At 41.1% G+C, this 15,219-nt stretch overlaps 1 protein-coding gene across 1 annotated transcript; it reads right to left on the reverse strand.

The window, feature by feature from the left end:
- Window positions 1-1,632: 1,632 nt before the first annotated feature.
- Window positions 1,633-4,209, reverse strand: LOC134853184 (RNA exonuclease 1 homolog). The gene has a single exon (XM_063869146.1). The coding sequence runs from the start codon at window positions 4,187-4,189 to the stop codon at window positions 1,691-1,693; it is 2,499 nt and encodes an 832-aa protein (XP_063725216.1). The 5' UTR covers window positions 4,190-4,209; the 3' UTR covers window positions 1,633-1,690.
- Between the last annotated feature and the right edge of the window lie 11,010 nt (window positions 4,210-15,219).

The raw sequence follows: 15,219 nt of genomic DNA on the forward strand, positions 1-15,219 counted from the left end.
AATGACGCAAAATTAGGTAACTAAACCGAAAGAATGTAAGCTGAAACCATTCAGACACAACAAAAATTTTAATGCCAAACAAACAACAGCAAAATATACAAAATCAACGTTACTAAAATTACAAATCACAGGAATAAACCTGTAAAAAAAACAGAAAATTTAACATAAGTTTCTTGAGGCACAAGAAAATTATGTGCCACTATTACAACACAGCACAACTCTAGATTGGGCACTTTCGTCAAATTTGGTTAAATCTCCGCCTAGCCGAAAATAATCTTGCTACAAAATCCTGAATTTCTATGCTTAAGATTTTTATGCTAAACTAAAACGATTGAACATCAATGAAGCGGCGCTCTTCTGATAACATTCATTCAGTACGGAGTTCTCGAAAAAAAATCAAACAACTATGTAAATAAATTTCGAATCAGATTAATACTGGCAGGTTTGGAGTTTTCATTCAATATATTACCCAAAATTAAAATCATTTTGAGTTAATTTGCTCATATTTTTACAAAATAGATTAATTCAACATCATGTATAGATAGACATTTTTCTAATATGTTGAGAAACTTTTGTAACAGGTTATATAGGTAAAAATTTTGACTTTATTTTTAAGAAAGTTAGATTCAGCCTCGACGCTTTGAAACTTTTGAGTTACACAGGCAAGTTAACAAACGCAAAAGAAAAACTTGTAAATACGCTTTAAAAGATTTTGATTCAACGATCGAAAGCAAAATTTCAAGATAATGTAGACAGCGTACATAAATTATTTATAAAACCACATCTTAAAAAAGTGAAAATTCAGATCATTCATTAACTGAGATACAAAACTATCAGATTTCCTTATGAAAAAAATAAATCAAGAAATTTTCCTAGCAATAAGACAAATGAAAAAACTCGAACGTCAAAAGACGAGAGAAATAATAGATTCATAGCTAGATATTCCACAAAGAGTACAGTTGCGGGGCATAGAAAATGCAATTATTTGATTTCAACGAACAAATAAACTTACTTTTTACTCACGTTTTCAAGGCAATTTTTTAAGGCACAGGGTTGAAACTGTGGCAAATGATAGATAAAACTATTTGGACTTAACCGGGCCAAAATTTTTTTTTAAATTTTGCTATGAAGGCGTAAATTATCAAGTATATTAAAATTAAAACTAATTTTAGGAACCTTCAGCAAAAAAAATAGGCATTAAAATTGAAAGCAGCTTTTAGTTGGAAAACAATGATCGCAGGCGCTTCAAATAAAACGTGGAAGACATCTGTGTGCGTCAGCCATTGTTTTTATAGCCTGAAAGAACAGACTAGAAATTGAAATTATTTGAATTTTCAGAGCAAGTATGCAGGATATCATACGTCTGACACTAGATTTCTCAAGCTCGAATTTGCTTGAGTTGATAAACGATCTCAACTCACCTCAACATTCGTGTATTCAAAACACTTTGCATTCCATTTGATCTTCGCTTCTTTGAAAAAGTGTTCTCACATTGAATATATTTAATTTATTCATTTAGTTTATCTAACTTTGCTACTGTAACGATAGATTTAAATGAACTGCTTTCAATGACAAGTACACTTCTCGTTATCAAATTGTTTTAACATCATTGTTTTTTTAAATATTCGCAGCCAATTGTAAAAATCACTTGTTGATTTCGAAAGCAGTTCAAATTTAGATATTGCATATTTCAAGTTCTAACACTCGTCGTTTTTAACTTGTATTTTAGTAACGATATGCACGTTTGAGCATCTTCATTGCTGTCGTGACCATCCGCACTTTCCTGGATTATTTTGCCCACGTATTCCAGAGCCAAGTTCTTCAGTGACCGCTTGTAAGGCAGTCCCATTTTGTGGGGAAACAGAACTGAAGTATCAATTACTTTCTCGTGAATCAATTGCAGAGCAAACAAGTCGCTCTCTAGCGAGTGGCCTACTAAGATAGTAGAACCACTGAACAGTTTAAGCAGATCTTTCTGCACAATCGAAAGAGTTGTTGACACATTTTTAAGCATCGCTTCCGTGATTCCACTGAACCGCGTGTTGTAGTCTACAACTGGGAATTTAGGTTTCACTAGCTTGTCATAACAAACGTCGTTTTTGTCGTTAACTACACTAACTCTCGTTAATTCAATGCCCATCGTTGTGTAACACATTTCACAGTCGATAGCATAAACCGATTTGTTACTGAAACTTCCTTCCTGGCTTACAGACTTGTCAAATGTGGAATGGAGCTCAGTGTGTATTCCATCGCTATCCGTTTCGCCATTTTTTCTGTCAGACGTTGGAATAAACTCTTTCTTCAAAACTACAGTTCTGTCTACCACGTGCCCCTTAGAAATGCAGCAACCGATAGATGATACGTCTCCTTGGCAGCAATTGAATCTTTGGTCCATCGAGGTTCTTTGGTACCAGAGCTTACCCCAATGGTACACGCATTCAACCGACTCGCAGTTGGCACTAACTGGAGATCCGCTTATTGCATAAACTGAATAACTTTTTCCGCAACGTGAACAAATTCGCTCTTCAATATCATTCACACCTACCTTCTCAAGGTCATTTACAAGAAAACATTTTCTCTTAGACTCTCCGAAACCGGGAAAACCATGAATTTTCAATTCATCGCTAGATAGACAAAGTTTCTCACAAAGCTTGTGAAATTCTTCTCCAGATAGGCAATTACGTTGCGAAGAACCTGAATTTCTGGTGTTTTGTGAGACGAAAGAGTATTTAGATCCAAATAGAACTTGATTATGTGATAGTGATTTTGTTTTCGACAGTGACGTTGAAGACAACGACGAGGCTGGTTTGTCGATAGCTGATGATTTGCTACTTTCGCTTTGCGCTAGAAATTCAGCTGATGACATATTAGCCAGCCTTTTGAGAGCATTCACACATGAACTCATGTAAACCGTCTTAGAATTCGTCCGATCATAAATAGATTTTTCTGCCTCCGCTGATTTCGTATGTGCATCAGAATCGCTGGTCAACCTTTGGTAATGGTCGAAGAATTTATTTAAATACTGCTGACGTATTATCAATGGAATCTTAGAAGAATGTGTTTTGGGATCTATTGTCGGCGCTTTTGCAGCCGATTGACCACTGGTACATCCAGTATTAAGTAGTACTTGTCGATTATCGGCTATTTCTTCTTTCGGCTGATGTGCCACTCTTGACTTCGATATCGGTACTGAGTTAATAATAGCTAATGCTGATTCTTTTGAAACTTCACTAGCTACAGTCGAGGACTTGGTTATAATATCTGCAGATGGAACACTTATTTTAGCACCGTTTGAAGATTTGTTCGGCTTAGTTAAAGAAGCCTTTAGTTGGCCTAATAATTGCAGCCTCTGTTGCATGAGATCGTAAGGAGTTCCTGGACTTTGTTTTCGCACTTCAACTTGCGGAAATGGGATTTCCACTCTTCGATTGCATGTTGAAGTTGTAATATTACCTTTTGGAGAGTCATTATGCGCAACATTTGATATTTCTAACTCCTCTGGAGATTCAATATCTTCAGTTAAGTCAATTTTTTCAAGCTCTACAGAACTTTTTGCTTGCTGTTTGCCATTTACTGATTTATTAGCTGGAAGTTTTTTCTTCTTCGGAAGGTCCAAGCCCCCTTCCTCCATGGAAAGAAAATCGACTTCAGAAACCAATTTACGCTTGACTTGAACCTGTTTGACCATTTTTGTTGCCGTGTTTTTCGCACTTTCTGTAGACGACTTTTTGAGCACATTTTCTGTCGACGTTTTCAGCTTTGATTTCTTACCACAGGTTTTTGTCTTGCCTTCAGGTTTCTTTGCAACATTATTAGAATCTACGTTGCCGTTCAAATAATCTAACTTCTCTTTGCCTGCATTATTGTGCAAAAAATCCGACTGTTGTTCAATTACCAACGGTTTTTTGTGACACTTGGCCAAGTAATTTGTCGAAGCTGTCTTTGCAGAGCTCAAACCATTAACAGCATAATTATCTACAGGGTCGTATTCCAAATCGTTTCTTCGTATATTCGATGAAATACTCTTCTCAGATCTTAATGGAGATTTGAAAGCTGCTGAAGTCTTTGTTTTATCTGAACTGTTGGCAGTTTTCCGATGGCTGAAGACGCAATGAGCTCGGTTGCAAATTTCGTCTTTGCGCACAAACGGACAAGTGATGAAATCCAACGAATTGCTTACTTGAAACATTTTGATTTTTTCATATTTCACATCTAAAAAAAATTATTTAAAGTTAATGCCAAATTGAGCAATTTAAGGTGAGCTGGAGCAACCTAATCGGTAAAAACTATCGCATTTTGGGTTCATTAGTTTTTTGGAAATAGTTTTTACATGTGAAAATCAATGAAAAGCAGAAAAACGACCAGAAAAAAAATAACATTTTAGCTTAATTAACTTCGTTCAGATTCGTTGATCGAAAAGGAAATTGTCAACAATATGGCATTCACTATATGTCAGTAGATTTAACCACGCAGCATACTGAGAATAAAGCGACAAGGTTCCGAAACTTAATGACAATTTTGAATGGTGTCCACTATCTCTTCAAGTACTTCGTAGAAATCTGCACTAGGGAGAACTTAAGCGAACAAAAATTAATACAGAAGAAACATAGAGCACCGGGTACAATTTTGTGTGCCAGTCGGTCAAAATAAAGTTTTCAATTTGAATTTTTATTTTACAAATTCGAAGCGAACCAGTCATGCCTGATTTTGTCGCGACAACTAAAATCAGTAAAAAAAATATTATCTACAGTTTATAAAATATTATCTACTTGTAAAATATTATCTACAGTTTATAAACGTATATAACATTGTTCTTTGTAATTTAATATTTCTCATAGTAAAAAAAAAGAACAAGAAAAAAGAACACAACAGCCGAATTGAAACTCCGAGAAAGTCGTGCTAAAATACACTCTTGATCAATTACTGATTGCAATAGATATATACATATTACCGAGTAAAATTTTCAGCTTGTGGATTGTAGACAAGAGTGGCTGCGAGTAGCGATGGCCAAGAGCAAGGAAAATGACTAGATCCAGGGTGCAGCTTGTCTGGGTAACTTCTCCTATGAAATTTGCGGTCCAAACCACAGACCTTGCGGTGCAAAACTTACACTAGTGCACAAAACTCAGCGAAAATTCAGAATTTTACTCTGAAAATGCCTGTTTTCATTGTACATTTTGGACAATTTATCCTTCAAAATTCAAAAAACTTTAAAATTTGTTCGAGAGCAAATGATCAGAGCTACTATCTATTTACAGTATCAATATTAAGGTTCAATGACTTACTAATGTAATCCGGGTCTGAAAAGGACAGTTTTTCATCTGCAATAAATTTGGCTTCGTAATGAAATCTTTCTTGAATGTGTACCAGTCGGTCATATTTGGAAGTTTGACCTTGAGCAATACGAACAAGGTAATTTTGGGGTGAAATGAAATTTTTCAAAAATTCGAATTGAGCCTGTCATACTCAATTTTCTCGCGACAACTAAAAATCTCAGAAATGCAAGATCAGAACAACCGAATTACAATCGCGGGAAAGTAGTCGAAAAAAGCAGCGGAAAATTGCTATTCGCAATTTCCAGATATAAAAATCACACGAGAGTAGAGCTGTCCTATCCTGAACAGGATGCAGAGCGATTGCGAGTAAAGCAAACACAAGTAAGAAGTGGACCAGAGTGAACCCTCAGAGGAAAGGTGGACAGCTGGGGTCTTGTGACATTCGACCAGAATGGCCAAAATGCAATTTATGCAGACTTCGAATTTTTAGCAGTAAGCCTTCCGAGTTGATGATTTCGAAGGATTAGCGACGTTATTAGCCAAACGGTGAGGGCTAGAATATTCTAGTATTTTAAATTTTCAAAATTTCGAATGATGACGTCACATTTCGGAGAAATGCTGAAACGGCCATTTTTAACAAAAAACGAGTGAAAAACCATAACAACTTTATCTGTGATTGCGAACAGAACGAAAATCGAGATTAAAGAAAAACGACAACGAACTACAATAGCAGAGAACGTTCCAAGTTGCAACTATTGTGCTGCTACAATAGTTGCAAGGCCGTTGCCGACAACGGTGAAGGGTGAGAACCAGCCTTCCGGATTGGCGTGAAATTGAACTTGAGGAGCTTGATTCACTGGATTCAAGAATCCGGAAGGGTTTCGGGACTGGAACTTTTAGCCTTTTATATAAACTTTTAGCTTCTTGTCATGTCCTGAATTGAATTTAATTAACAACTGGATTCATTTTGATAAGGATGAGAAGCTAGGAGTGGGGGGAAAGGGTTGATCCATCTTCGATGGAGATGATGGTTTTTATCTACTGAACAAAAACAATAGTAATATAATAAGTAGTAGCCCTGTTTTTAGGAGTGACCTCGTGGTCTGGGGATACTGAGACCCAGCCATGAGCTCACTATTTTTGCATGTAATTCAGTTAATTTGAGCGTTCTGGTCGAAGCCAGAGAGCAGTAACGTTTTTGTCGACCCGATGTAAGAAAGACCACCGAAAAGTACTGGCTTGGTAGAGACGGTGAAAAACATGCAAAGCTCTGTTTAGACGGTAGCCAGTCGTCTTAAGACTTAGTTTTGTTATCCGTCGATATGTATCTTCCGGGCGAATGTTACATGTATGTTTTTATGGCGCTCCTGGGTGTTATTCTTTCATAACATCATGACCGGCGGAACCGTTAACGAGCACTCCGCGCCGAGCGGATGCTCACATTAACGCCCTTAATAGGCCTAAACTGCCGGGGCGGAAGGGTAGTTCGGAACGCGGAAGCCTTCCGGATTGCCGTGAATAGTTTTTTAACCTAGTTAAGACCGAAAATTCACGAACCAGGAAGGGTGGGGGGAATCATGAACCCCTCATCCCCTGAGTGGTTTGTGACCAAAAAAACTTAAAGATATAAGCAAAACCAAACAAAAAGTAGTATAGTACCCAAGAAAAACAAAAAAACATAAAAAAATAACCGAAAAAACCAAAAACAGTAAAAAAGTAAAAAATCAGTAGAAATCATCCCCCCAGACAAGATGTGATTCAACCCCCCCGTTTGTTGTTGATAGATATATTGTTGTTACAGGCATTTATATCAGTCAGGATCGTTACGAGCAATTTTGTGGCCCGTTTGTGAGGCTTGTACTGTAGGGTTATTTGAGCATTTAAGCACGTTAATGATAAATTGCGCTCAATCCGGAAGGGTCAGCTGATTTGCGCTCAATTCGGAAGGGTCCTGGGTGAAGACCGATCCGGCAAGCAGTACAAGGAGCAACAAGAAGGGGCTAAACGACAACAACAATCGACTGTTGGGTATCGTTAACAAGTTTTGTATCCCTTTTGGTACAAAAAGTAAGATAGTAATCTGTGGGGGCTCGACAGTGCTGCACTGTAGTGACCCTTCACCGAACTGCGAATATCCGAGTTAAGCACCTTAATTCAGATATTAAACAGACCCGGAGGGGTATAGTATTACTAATATTATTACTTATATAGCCTATATTAATAGTCTTATATCGATTTTCAGTCAAAAACAACGAAAACAGACCGGTTTTTAGGATCAAAATTGCGATATTTTGATCCCCCCACAAGTCGCAATTTTTGAGATATCGATATTTTTTGAAACGGAAAAAAGCGCTAAGTTAGTGTGTTACATCGTAACTGCACTACCATAATAGGTAGAACCGGTTAAGTTAAGTTCGAAGGTGGTTGGAACTATTTTGGTACCGAAAACTGAAATTTCGTGATTTTTGAGAAAACGGAACACTAAAAATTTAGAAAATTTTTTGAAATTTTTGAGGTAGGACAGTAAAAATAGTTGTTCGGACAACGTCCACTAGTGAATCTACAAGTTTTAAAACCCGCTACCCGAAAGCCTTCCGGGTTGCAGAGAAATCGAACGTAACGTGTTTGATTTGGTGGATTCATCAATCCGGAGGGGTCCAGGTAGCATAGTTTTTCGCAAATTTTTTCTACAATAGCGTTTTAGATCGGGTCTTTTGCATTGAACTAGAAGAGTATAGGCCTTCTGAATTCGGATCAATAATTTTTAGGTCGAAAGGACCAGATTTGCGGAAAAAGTTAGGCGGAACCTATAAGAGAGAAAATTTTTTGAGTTTGGAAAAAAGACGTTTTGGTTAATAACTTTGGAACTACTGAGCATATCGAGTTGATCTTGGTACCAATAGATCAGAAATTAGCTGAGCTTACTAATAGGATTAGAAATTTTTCGGAAAAACGAGCGTGAAAATTTTTGAGATTGTTTTTAGCAAATTACACAAATCCGGAGGGGTACACCCTTCACGTTTTATAAATTTTTCTGAAAAACCCTTATACCCCTACCAAAAGTTGATAGCGATTGAACTAAGTAACTTAGGACAGTTCTAGACAAAAAGGGAGGGCTGAAGGCACAAGACAACCATAATAGAGTCGAAATTAGGCAAGTGATAAGACCCTTCACCGTTAGTGTGAATTGTCAAATAAGTGCCTTAACTTCAATCCGGAGGGGTCTAGGAAAGGACCCTATACCCTTCCCAGTTAATTCAAACAGCATAAAAGCAACGCAGAACGTATCCGGAGGGGTATAAGCTGAGATTAAGAAAACTACGAAAAGCTACTTTGACAGAGCTAAGGGCTCCCAATCCGGAGGGGTCGAAATTTTTCAAAGTCAGAGGGGTCCGAATCCGGAGGGGTCTACTTTCCACAAAACCGGAGGGGTCCGAATCCGGAGGGGTCTTATAGTTGCTAATTCCGAGGGGTCCCAATCCGGAGGGGTCTATATTCTGACAGTCCGGAAGGGTCCTATTTGTGCCAATCCGGAGGGGTATCATTTTATTAAGGACTTAGGTAAACGAAAGAAAGACTAAAAAGCGAGAGGTATTAGGTTATTAATACACAGGCTAGGTATCAGTGACTGCACTGGTAACTTGCCTTTCAAAAAGAACCAGACTAATACAAAACAGGTCCGAACTCGGATATTCGCGACACTAAGTCTAAATTAAAAAGAGCGTGACTCATTGGTGTGGATTGAAACATAATACGTTTTTGGGAAAAGTGACTGCCCTGAGGATTTTAGTAGGTCTAGCTCGGGCAGTCCGAAGGCAGAGAGGTAACACAATACTCGGTGGGTGCAATAGACGCCCACTTGAGCAAATAACTGCCTTCAAAGTTTTGTCTGTTTGGTGCAGCACCAAGCAGGGAAAGCTTTTTCTTTAAAAGACAGGTTCGACTATTGTACAGCGACCGACTAAGAGTACAAGACACATACGTTTTTTTAATATATACATTCATATTGTGTCAATATATATTTTTTGTTTTTTGATTTTAAATCAATTTAAACTGTGCTTGATTGGGTAGTGAGTACACTATCTTTTAAAATTGACTGATAACATCATATTGTGCTAGTTTCCAGATCTTTGGACCGATAATCGGCTAGTGTGAATAAATTTTATACAAACTGTATTCTGACAACATACAGGGATTCGTGGTCACTATTTAATAGAATCTGGTGAAATTTATTGTGTTGTGTCATTATTATTGTTAATAAAACTATAAGGTCTCTAGCAATTGAGTCAAGAGTAGGCATAGGAAAGTGACAAATAAAGAATGAGTTTAGACAAGTCAAGGATACCAAAACGAGGTAATAGCTCTAGGAAATTCATACCTGAAAAGCAAAGAAAAACGATGACCGATCCTTTTGTGGATTGGATCAAGCAATCCCGGTCCGATAAAGAGGAGACGGTTTCAGGCAGAATGGTTGAAACGAGAAGTCAGAAGACCTCAGAAGAGCGAAGAGAACTGTTAGAGTGGAGGTCAATACGGACCATACCATGAACGACAACCAGGGAGTAAATGGACTGGAAGGGAGAGGCAGAAGGCTGGCGAGTGAATCTACTCCGGTAGAACAAGGCCATGATTTTGCCACTTCCACCGGGACGTTGGATCGAGAGGAGATGTCGGAACTGTCCAACATCTCAACTGAAGTAACGGCAACTAGAAGATCTCCGACAGACAACACTATGATGGCAAGCGGAACTGGAAAACAAACAACCTCATCATCGTTCTCAGAAAGAATGAAGAACACCTTCGGAAACATCTTTCCATTCAGCATGGGAGGAGGAGCAGGAAACGATGGTGAGTCCCAGGAGGAAGAGGATGAAGAGGAGCAAGGGGACTTTGGATCTCAGGTCAGCCTCAACAGTTCGATCCAGGAGAACGAAGCATACGTCGGAAGAGAGACTGGAACCATGGACAAATTTGGTGTAGTGACAACGATAAGCAAAGAGGCAAACACACCAGGCCAGTCAAAAGACTTCGCGATTAGGACAAGTTCAGAGCCACAAACTGGAGAGAGTAGAACCAGAGGTCTAGGCAACGCGTTAGCGGATCCTGAAATAGATAATGAAAAGACGTCAAGACAGAGAGTCAAGGCCCGGATCTCGACAAGCACGAAGTTACCTGGGACTGACATGGTTACACCGCCACTAGTGACGCCACTCGTGGATAACGGGGCAGCACTAGAGGAAGCCTTAAACAACATAGTGGGCAGTTTAGGAGAACAAAATGAACAGATGTCGATAAGGATGAGTGAACTAGAAAGAGCAGTTCACATTGAAAGAGAAAGTCTGCGGGAAGAAATAAACCGCAACAGACAAGAAGTTGGCAGAAGCGAAAAACGCTTGAAAGAAAGAACGGACGAACATATGACGAGGAACTTGTCGCGAATTTCAAGAGAGGCGGAACAGAGGGAGTTACGCTTAAGAGCCGACATGGAGAAGTTAAGAATTCAGCAAGAGCAGTCTCTTGGGTCTCTTGACACAAAGATAGACGCGATGATGGAGAGGCGAACGCAGGCTATCATGGATAGGTTGGACGGGCTACTAAGCAGCAAGAGTGGACCAAAAGAAGGAGAGCCGAACTCGGGAGGTCCCAGCAGGGAACCGAGGGTGAACTTCAATGAACATCAAAGGAGGAAGACATATGGATCCACTAGAGGCAGGGGCAGTTCATCAGGCTATGCCACAAGGGGTAATACAGCATGGGGCCCGAACAGTAGAGCAAGTTCAACGGGGAACAGACAAACCTCGAACGAACGACCAACGCAAAGCACACATGCGACTGGGAGAAGCGATTCTGGCAACATGGGGCATACAAGCCCGAGGAGGAGTCATATGGGCCGAACGGGAAACGCTCATGGTGATTCGGATTGCAGGGATGCACCGCACACAGAGCCTTCGACAAGGTGTGAGGACACTCAAGCGGGACACTCAAGGGATGCTACGGCAATGGCCACAGCATTTGAACCCCTGAACAGGTCTTTAGAGACATTCCTGACGAGGTTATCAAGAACCAATGAACGCAGTGAGAAGTCCAGAAGAGTCTTTAAGAAACCAAGATGCTACAAAGACGAATCTTATGGCTGTATTGATACCTGGATAGAGGTAATGAAGCTGCATTTCGAGGAAGAGGACTTGTCGGAGAGACAGGAATGCAGCGCGCTCACCAGCAACTTAGAAGGGACAGCCCTGAACTGTGTCATGGCCAAGAAACAGTATCAACGTGACACTGCTGAGAAAATCTTCGAAATCTTGTTAAACCATTTCGGATCAGGGGTGCAGGGGCACCAGGCGATGATGCGCTTCGAGAAACGGAGGCAACGAGAAGATGAAACAATAGACAAGTTTCTCGATGATTTGGAAATGCTGAGAAGACGCAGCCAACCGGATGAGTCAAACCGAAGGATGAACCTGGCCGTAGCCTCAAAATTCATCGATGGTGTGAAAAATGATGAACTTCGTACGATGCTAGCAACGCATTACACACCACTATCAACGAATGCGCCAACACCGGAGGAGTTGAGGCTCAAATCAAAAGAGTATCTTTTGTTGAAACCTCCTTCGAGATCTGGACATTACAAGAACAATTATGGCAATTTTAACAACGGACCAGCAAACCAAGGGAACAATTGGTACAAACCGAGGGATGATATGGACAAGAGACGTTCTTGTGCTAATTGCAGTTCAACAGACCATCATGTGTCAGCATGCCCAGCTTACAAACAAGGCATGAAAGCAATAGGCTATAGCCTCGAGGACGAAGATGCGTCAGAGTTGGATCATGAGGATTTCATGAGAGGAGTAATTGCGAAATTCGGCCCGAGGTGTTTCTTTTGTAACTTGGAAGGTCATTTTAAATCAGATTGTCCGCAATTCTGGGATGCAGTGGCAGACATCAAGCATCCAAGACATGAAGAAGCTTTGTCAGGAGTGAAAGCCAGCAAGGCTCGACTTTTGAGTGAAGCGGAGGCACGCAGAAAGGATAAACCTCAAGAGCTGGTAGCAAAGAAGATGCAAGCGGTAACAGAGGAAGCACGTGAACCGGAACCAGCAACTGCGGCCGATGACTTCAAAATCGATTATAGGGCAGCTGCGAGGGATGCTATAAATAGGGTACAGCAGGAACTAGTGACGAAAGAGATTGAGCAAAAGGTGAAACTCGAGCTGGAGAATGAAAAAATACAGGAGCAACCGAACGCCTTTGAAGCAACGGAAGTTGAAGAGGCAAAAGCACCAAGCAGCTTGAGCATGAAACTTAATGTTATCTCTGGTCAGAGGTTCGGTATGGCACCGCAAGGAAGTAAAATACAGTCGATAATATCGGTGGCAGGGCATCAGGTAATCAGAAATCTGAGTGAATCGTCTGAGTTCACTTTGATGCATTTGGACACATATGCAGACTATCTGAGGCAGATGGAGCCACGCACCGAGTCGAGGGCTGTGAGGGCACTACTGACCACGGGTGGCCCTCGCATGAAGAAACTTCATGGACGCTACCTAGAAGTCTATGGGCCGTATCAAGTGATGCTGAACGTGGATGGGATCAGTATCTACACCAGGACTTATGTAACAACAGATGATGACCAAATAGGGCAGATCTATTTGGGTGAAGAGGAACTCAAAGTCCGCAGGATAGGCCATGACGCCATGATGGAACAAGACGCGGTACACATTGGATATGAAGCAGACGTGACAGCACACCTGCTCGACACCAACGGAACAAAAATCGAAGTCACAGGGCTTCTGGACACAGGAGCGGTAGTGAGTGTGATGCCGATAAAAACTTGGGAAAGAATGGGCTTCACGCGGGAAGATCTGATTCCAACGAATCTCCGACTGGCTGCAGCCAATCGAGGAGCTATCTACGTAGCCGGAAGAACACCAATAACGGTCCTCCACATGGGAGGACGGGATCTTTGGATGAGCTTCCTGGTGGTAGAGAATCTGGACGACGCCGACCAATTCATCTTGGGCAGAGATTTTGCCAGGAATTTTGACGTGATGATTGACTTGAACAACGGTCTAATACGGATTAGAAACCCGGACCGAAAGTATGTTAAGAGACCAATTAATAGGATAACAACAGATGAAAATAAGGTACCAGTTTTTTTGGATAGAAAAGTAAAGTTACAACCAGGACAAGCTGTAGTAGCAATTTTTAGAATGAGAAATTTAAATTCGTTAAGTGATAGCAAACAGGTTTGCTTAGTACCGAATCCAAATAGTCAGAGTTCGGTGATTTTAGGCCGGAGCTTCTCAGTAACGCGAAACGGACTGTGTGTCAGTGTGTTGTTGAACACACTGGACACCACGGTTTCAATCCAGCATGGAAAGAAGCTTGGCTACGCCTTGCCGATGAGGACCGACTATGAGGAGACAGAAAACTCGAAGAAATATAGTGTGAAAGACTGTCCTTATCATGCAAATAAAGATAAAATCTTAAAGAGAATTAATGAATTAAAATCTATTCATAAATTGTTTTCAATGAAATCCGAAACGGACGACGGCTTATCAAGCTGCTCGAATTTTCCGGAACGCCCCTCGTCATATGAACTAGATTCTGACAAACCGGTTTTGCCAGAAATAGAACATTTGAAAGGAAAATTAGGTGAGGGAGATTTCGAGAAATTGCGGAACCTCCTAAATCGGAACGCTGATGTATTTTCAAAACACAAGGCGGATATCGGGTGCTGTAATTTCGTCGAACACGAAATCGAACTGGAAGAGGGCGCCCTTCCCCATAGGGAAGGCGCAAGGCGAATGACGCCACATAAATCGGAAGCGTGCCGAGCAGAAATAGAAATGTTGCTTGAATACGACATGATAGAACCCTCGAAATCGCCGTGGGCTTGCGGGGTAGTCATGGCGAAAAAGAAAGGGGGGCAGCTTAGATTTTGTTGCGACTTTCGTTACTTGAACGCGGTAACGATAAAAGATGCGTACCCGATACCGCGAATAGACGAGAGCCTATCTAAACTTGGTGATGCCAATTTCTTCACCACATTGGACTTAGGTTCTGCCTTCTGGCAGGTTCCTTTGCGGAAAAAGGATAGGGAAAAAACCGGTTTCGCGTGCGAATTGGGGTTGTACCAGTGGAAGAGGATGCCCTTCGGCTTGTGCAATGCAACAGCAACTTTTCAAAGGCTGATGGCTCAGGCTTTGACAGGAGTGACCAAAAAGTACGGGAATCTCTTGATGTGCTACGTAGATGACGTAGTCATAGCGACACCAATCCTGGAGGATCACATTGATCGACTCAATGAGGTCTTCGGATGTATGAAAAGAGCAGGCTTGAAATGCAAACCATCGAAATGTGAATACCTTAGGGATTCGATCAAGTACCTGGGAAGAATGGTGGACAGGCATGGTGTGAGGCCAGATCCAGAAGCAGTAGAGGCTGTGCTGACATGGAAAGCTCCTAGAACGGACACACAGCTCATGAGCTTCCTGGGGTTTGCCAATTACTACCGTGAATTCATTAAAGGATATGCGGACAAGGTGTATCCGATGCAGAAGCTGATGCGCAACAAAGGGAAGAAGTTCGAATGGAACGATGAGGCACAGGTTGCCTTCGAGAACACAAAACGGGAACTGTGCGAAGCGCCAGTGCTGGGCATGCCTACAGAAAAGGGCATGTATGTTCTCGACACAGACGCATCGGTGGTGGCCATCTCAGGAATATTGCATCAAGAGCAAGAATGGAACGGAAGAACAGTTCTCCGTCCCATTGCATACGGCAGCAAAGTCTTGAGTGACACAGAGATGAAATATGGCGCACCAAAAGCAGAAATGTTTGCAGTAGTCACCTTCGTGGAGAAGTACCGTGCATACTTGGGGAGCTCTCCCTTCAAGTTACGCGTGGACAACAGAGCGTTATCCTGGTTGAAGACCTA

The sequence above is a fragment of the Symsagittifera roscoffensis genome, chromosome 1 (genome assembly GCF_963678635.1).
Source record: "Symsagittifera roscoffensis chromosome 1, txSymRosc1.1, whole genome shotgun sequence".
Taxonomy (NCBI): domain Eukaryota; kingdom Metazoa; phylum Xenacoelomorpha; order Acoela; family Convolutidae; genus Symsagittifera; species Symsagittifera roscoffensis.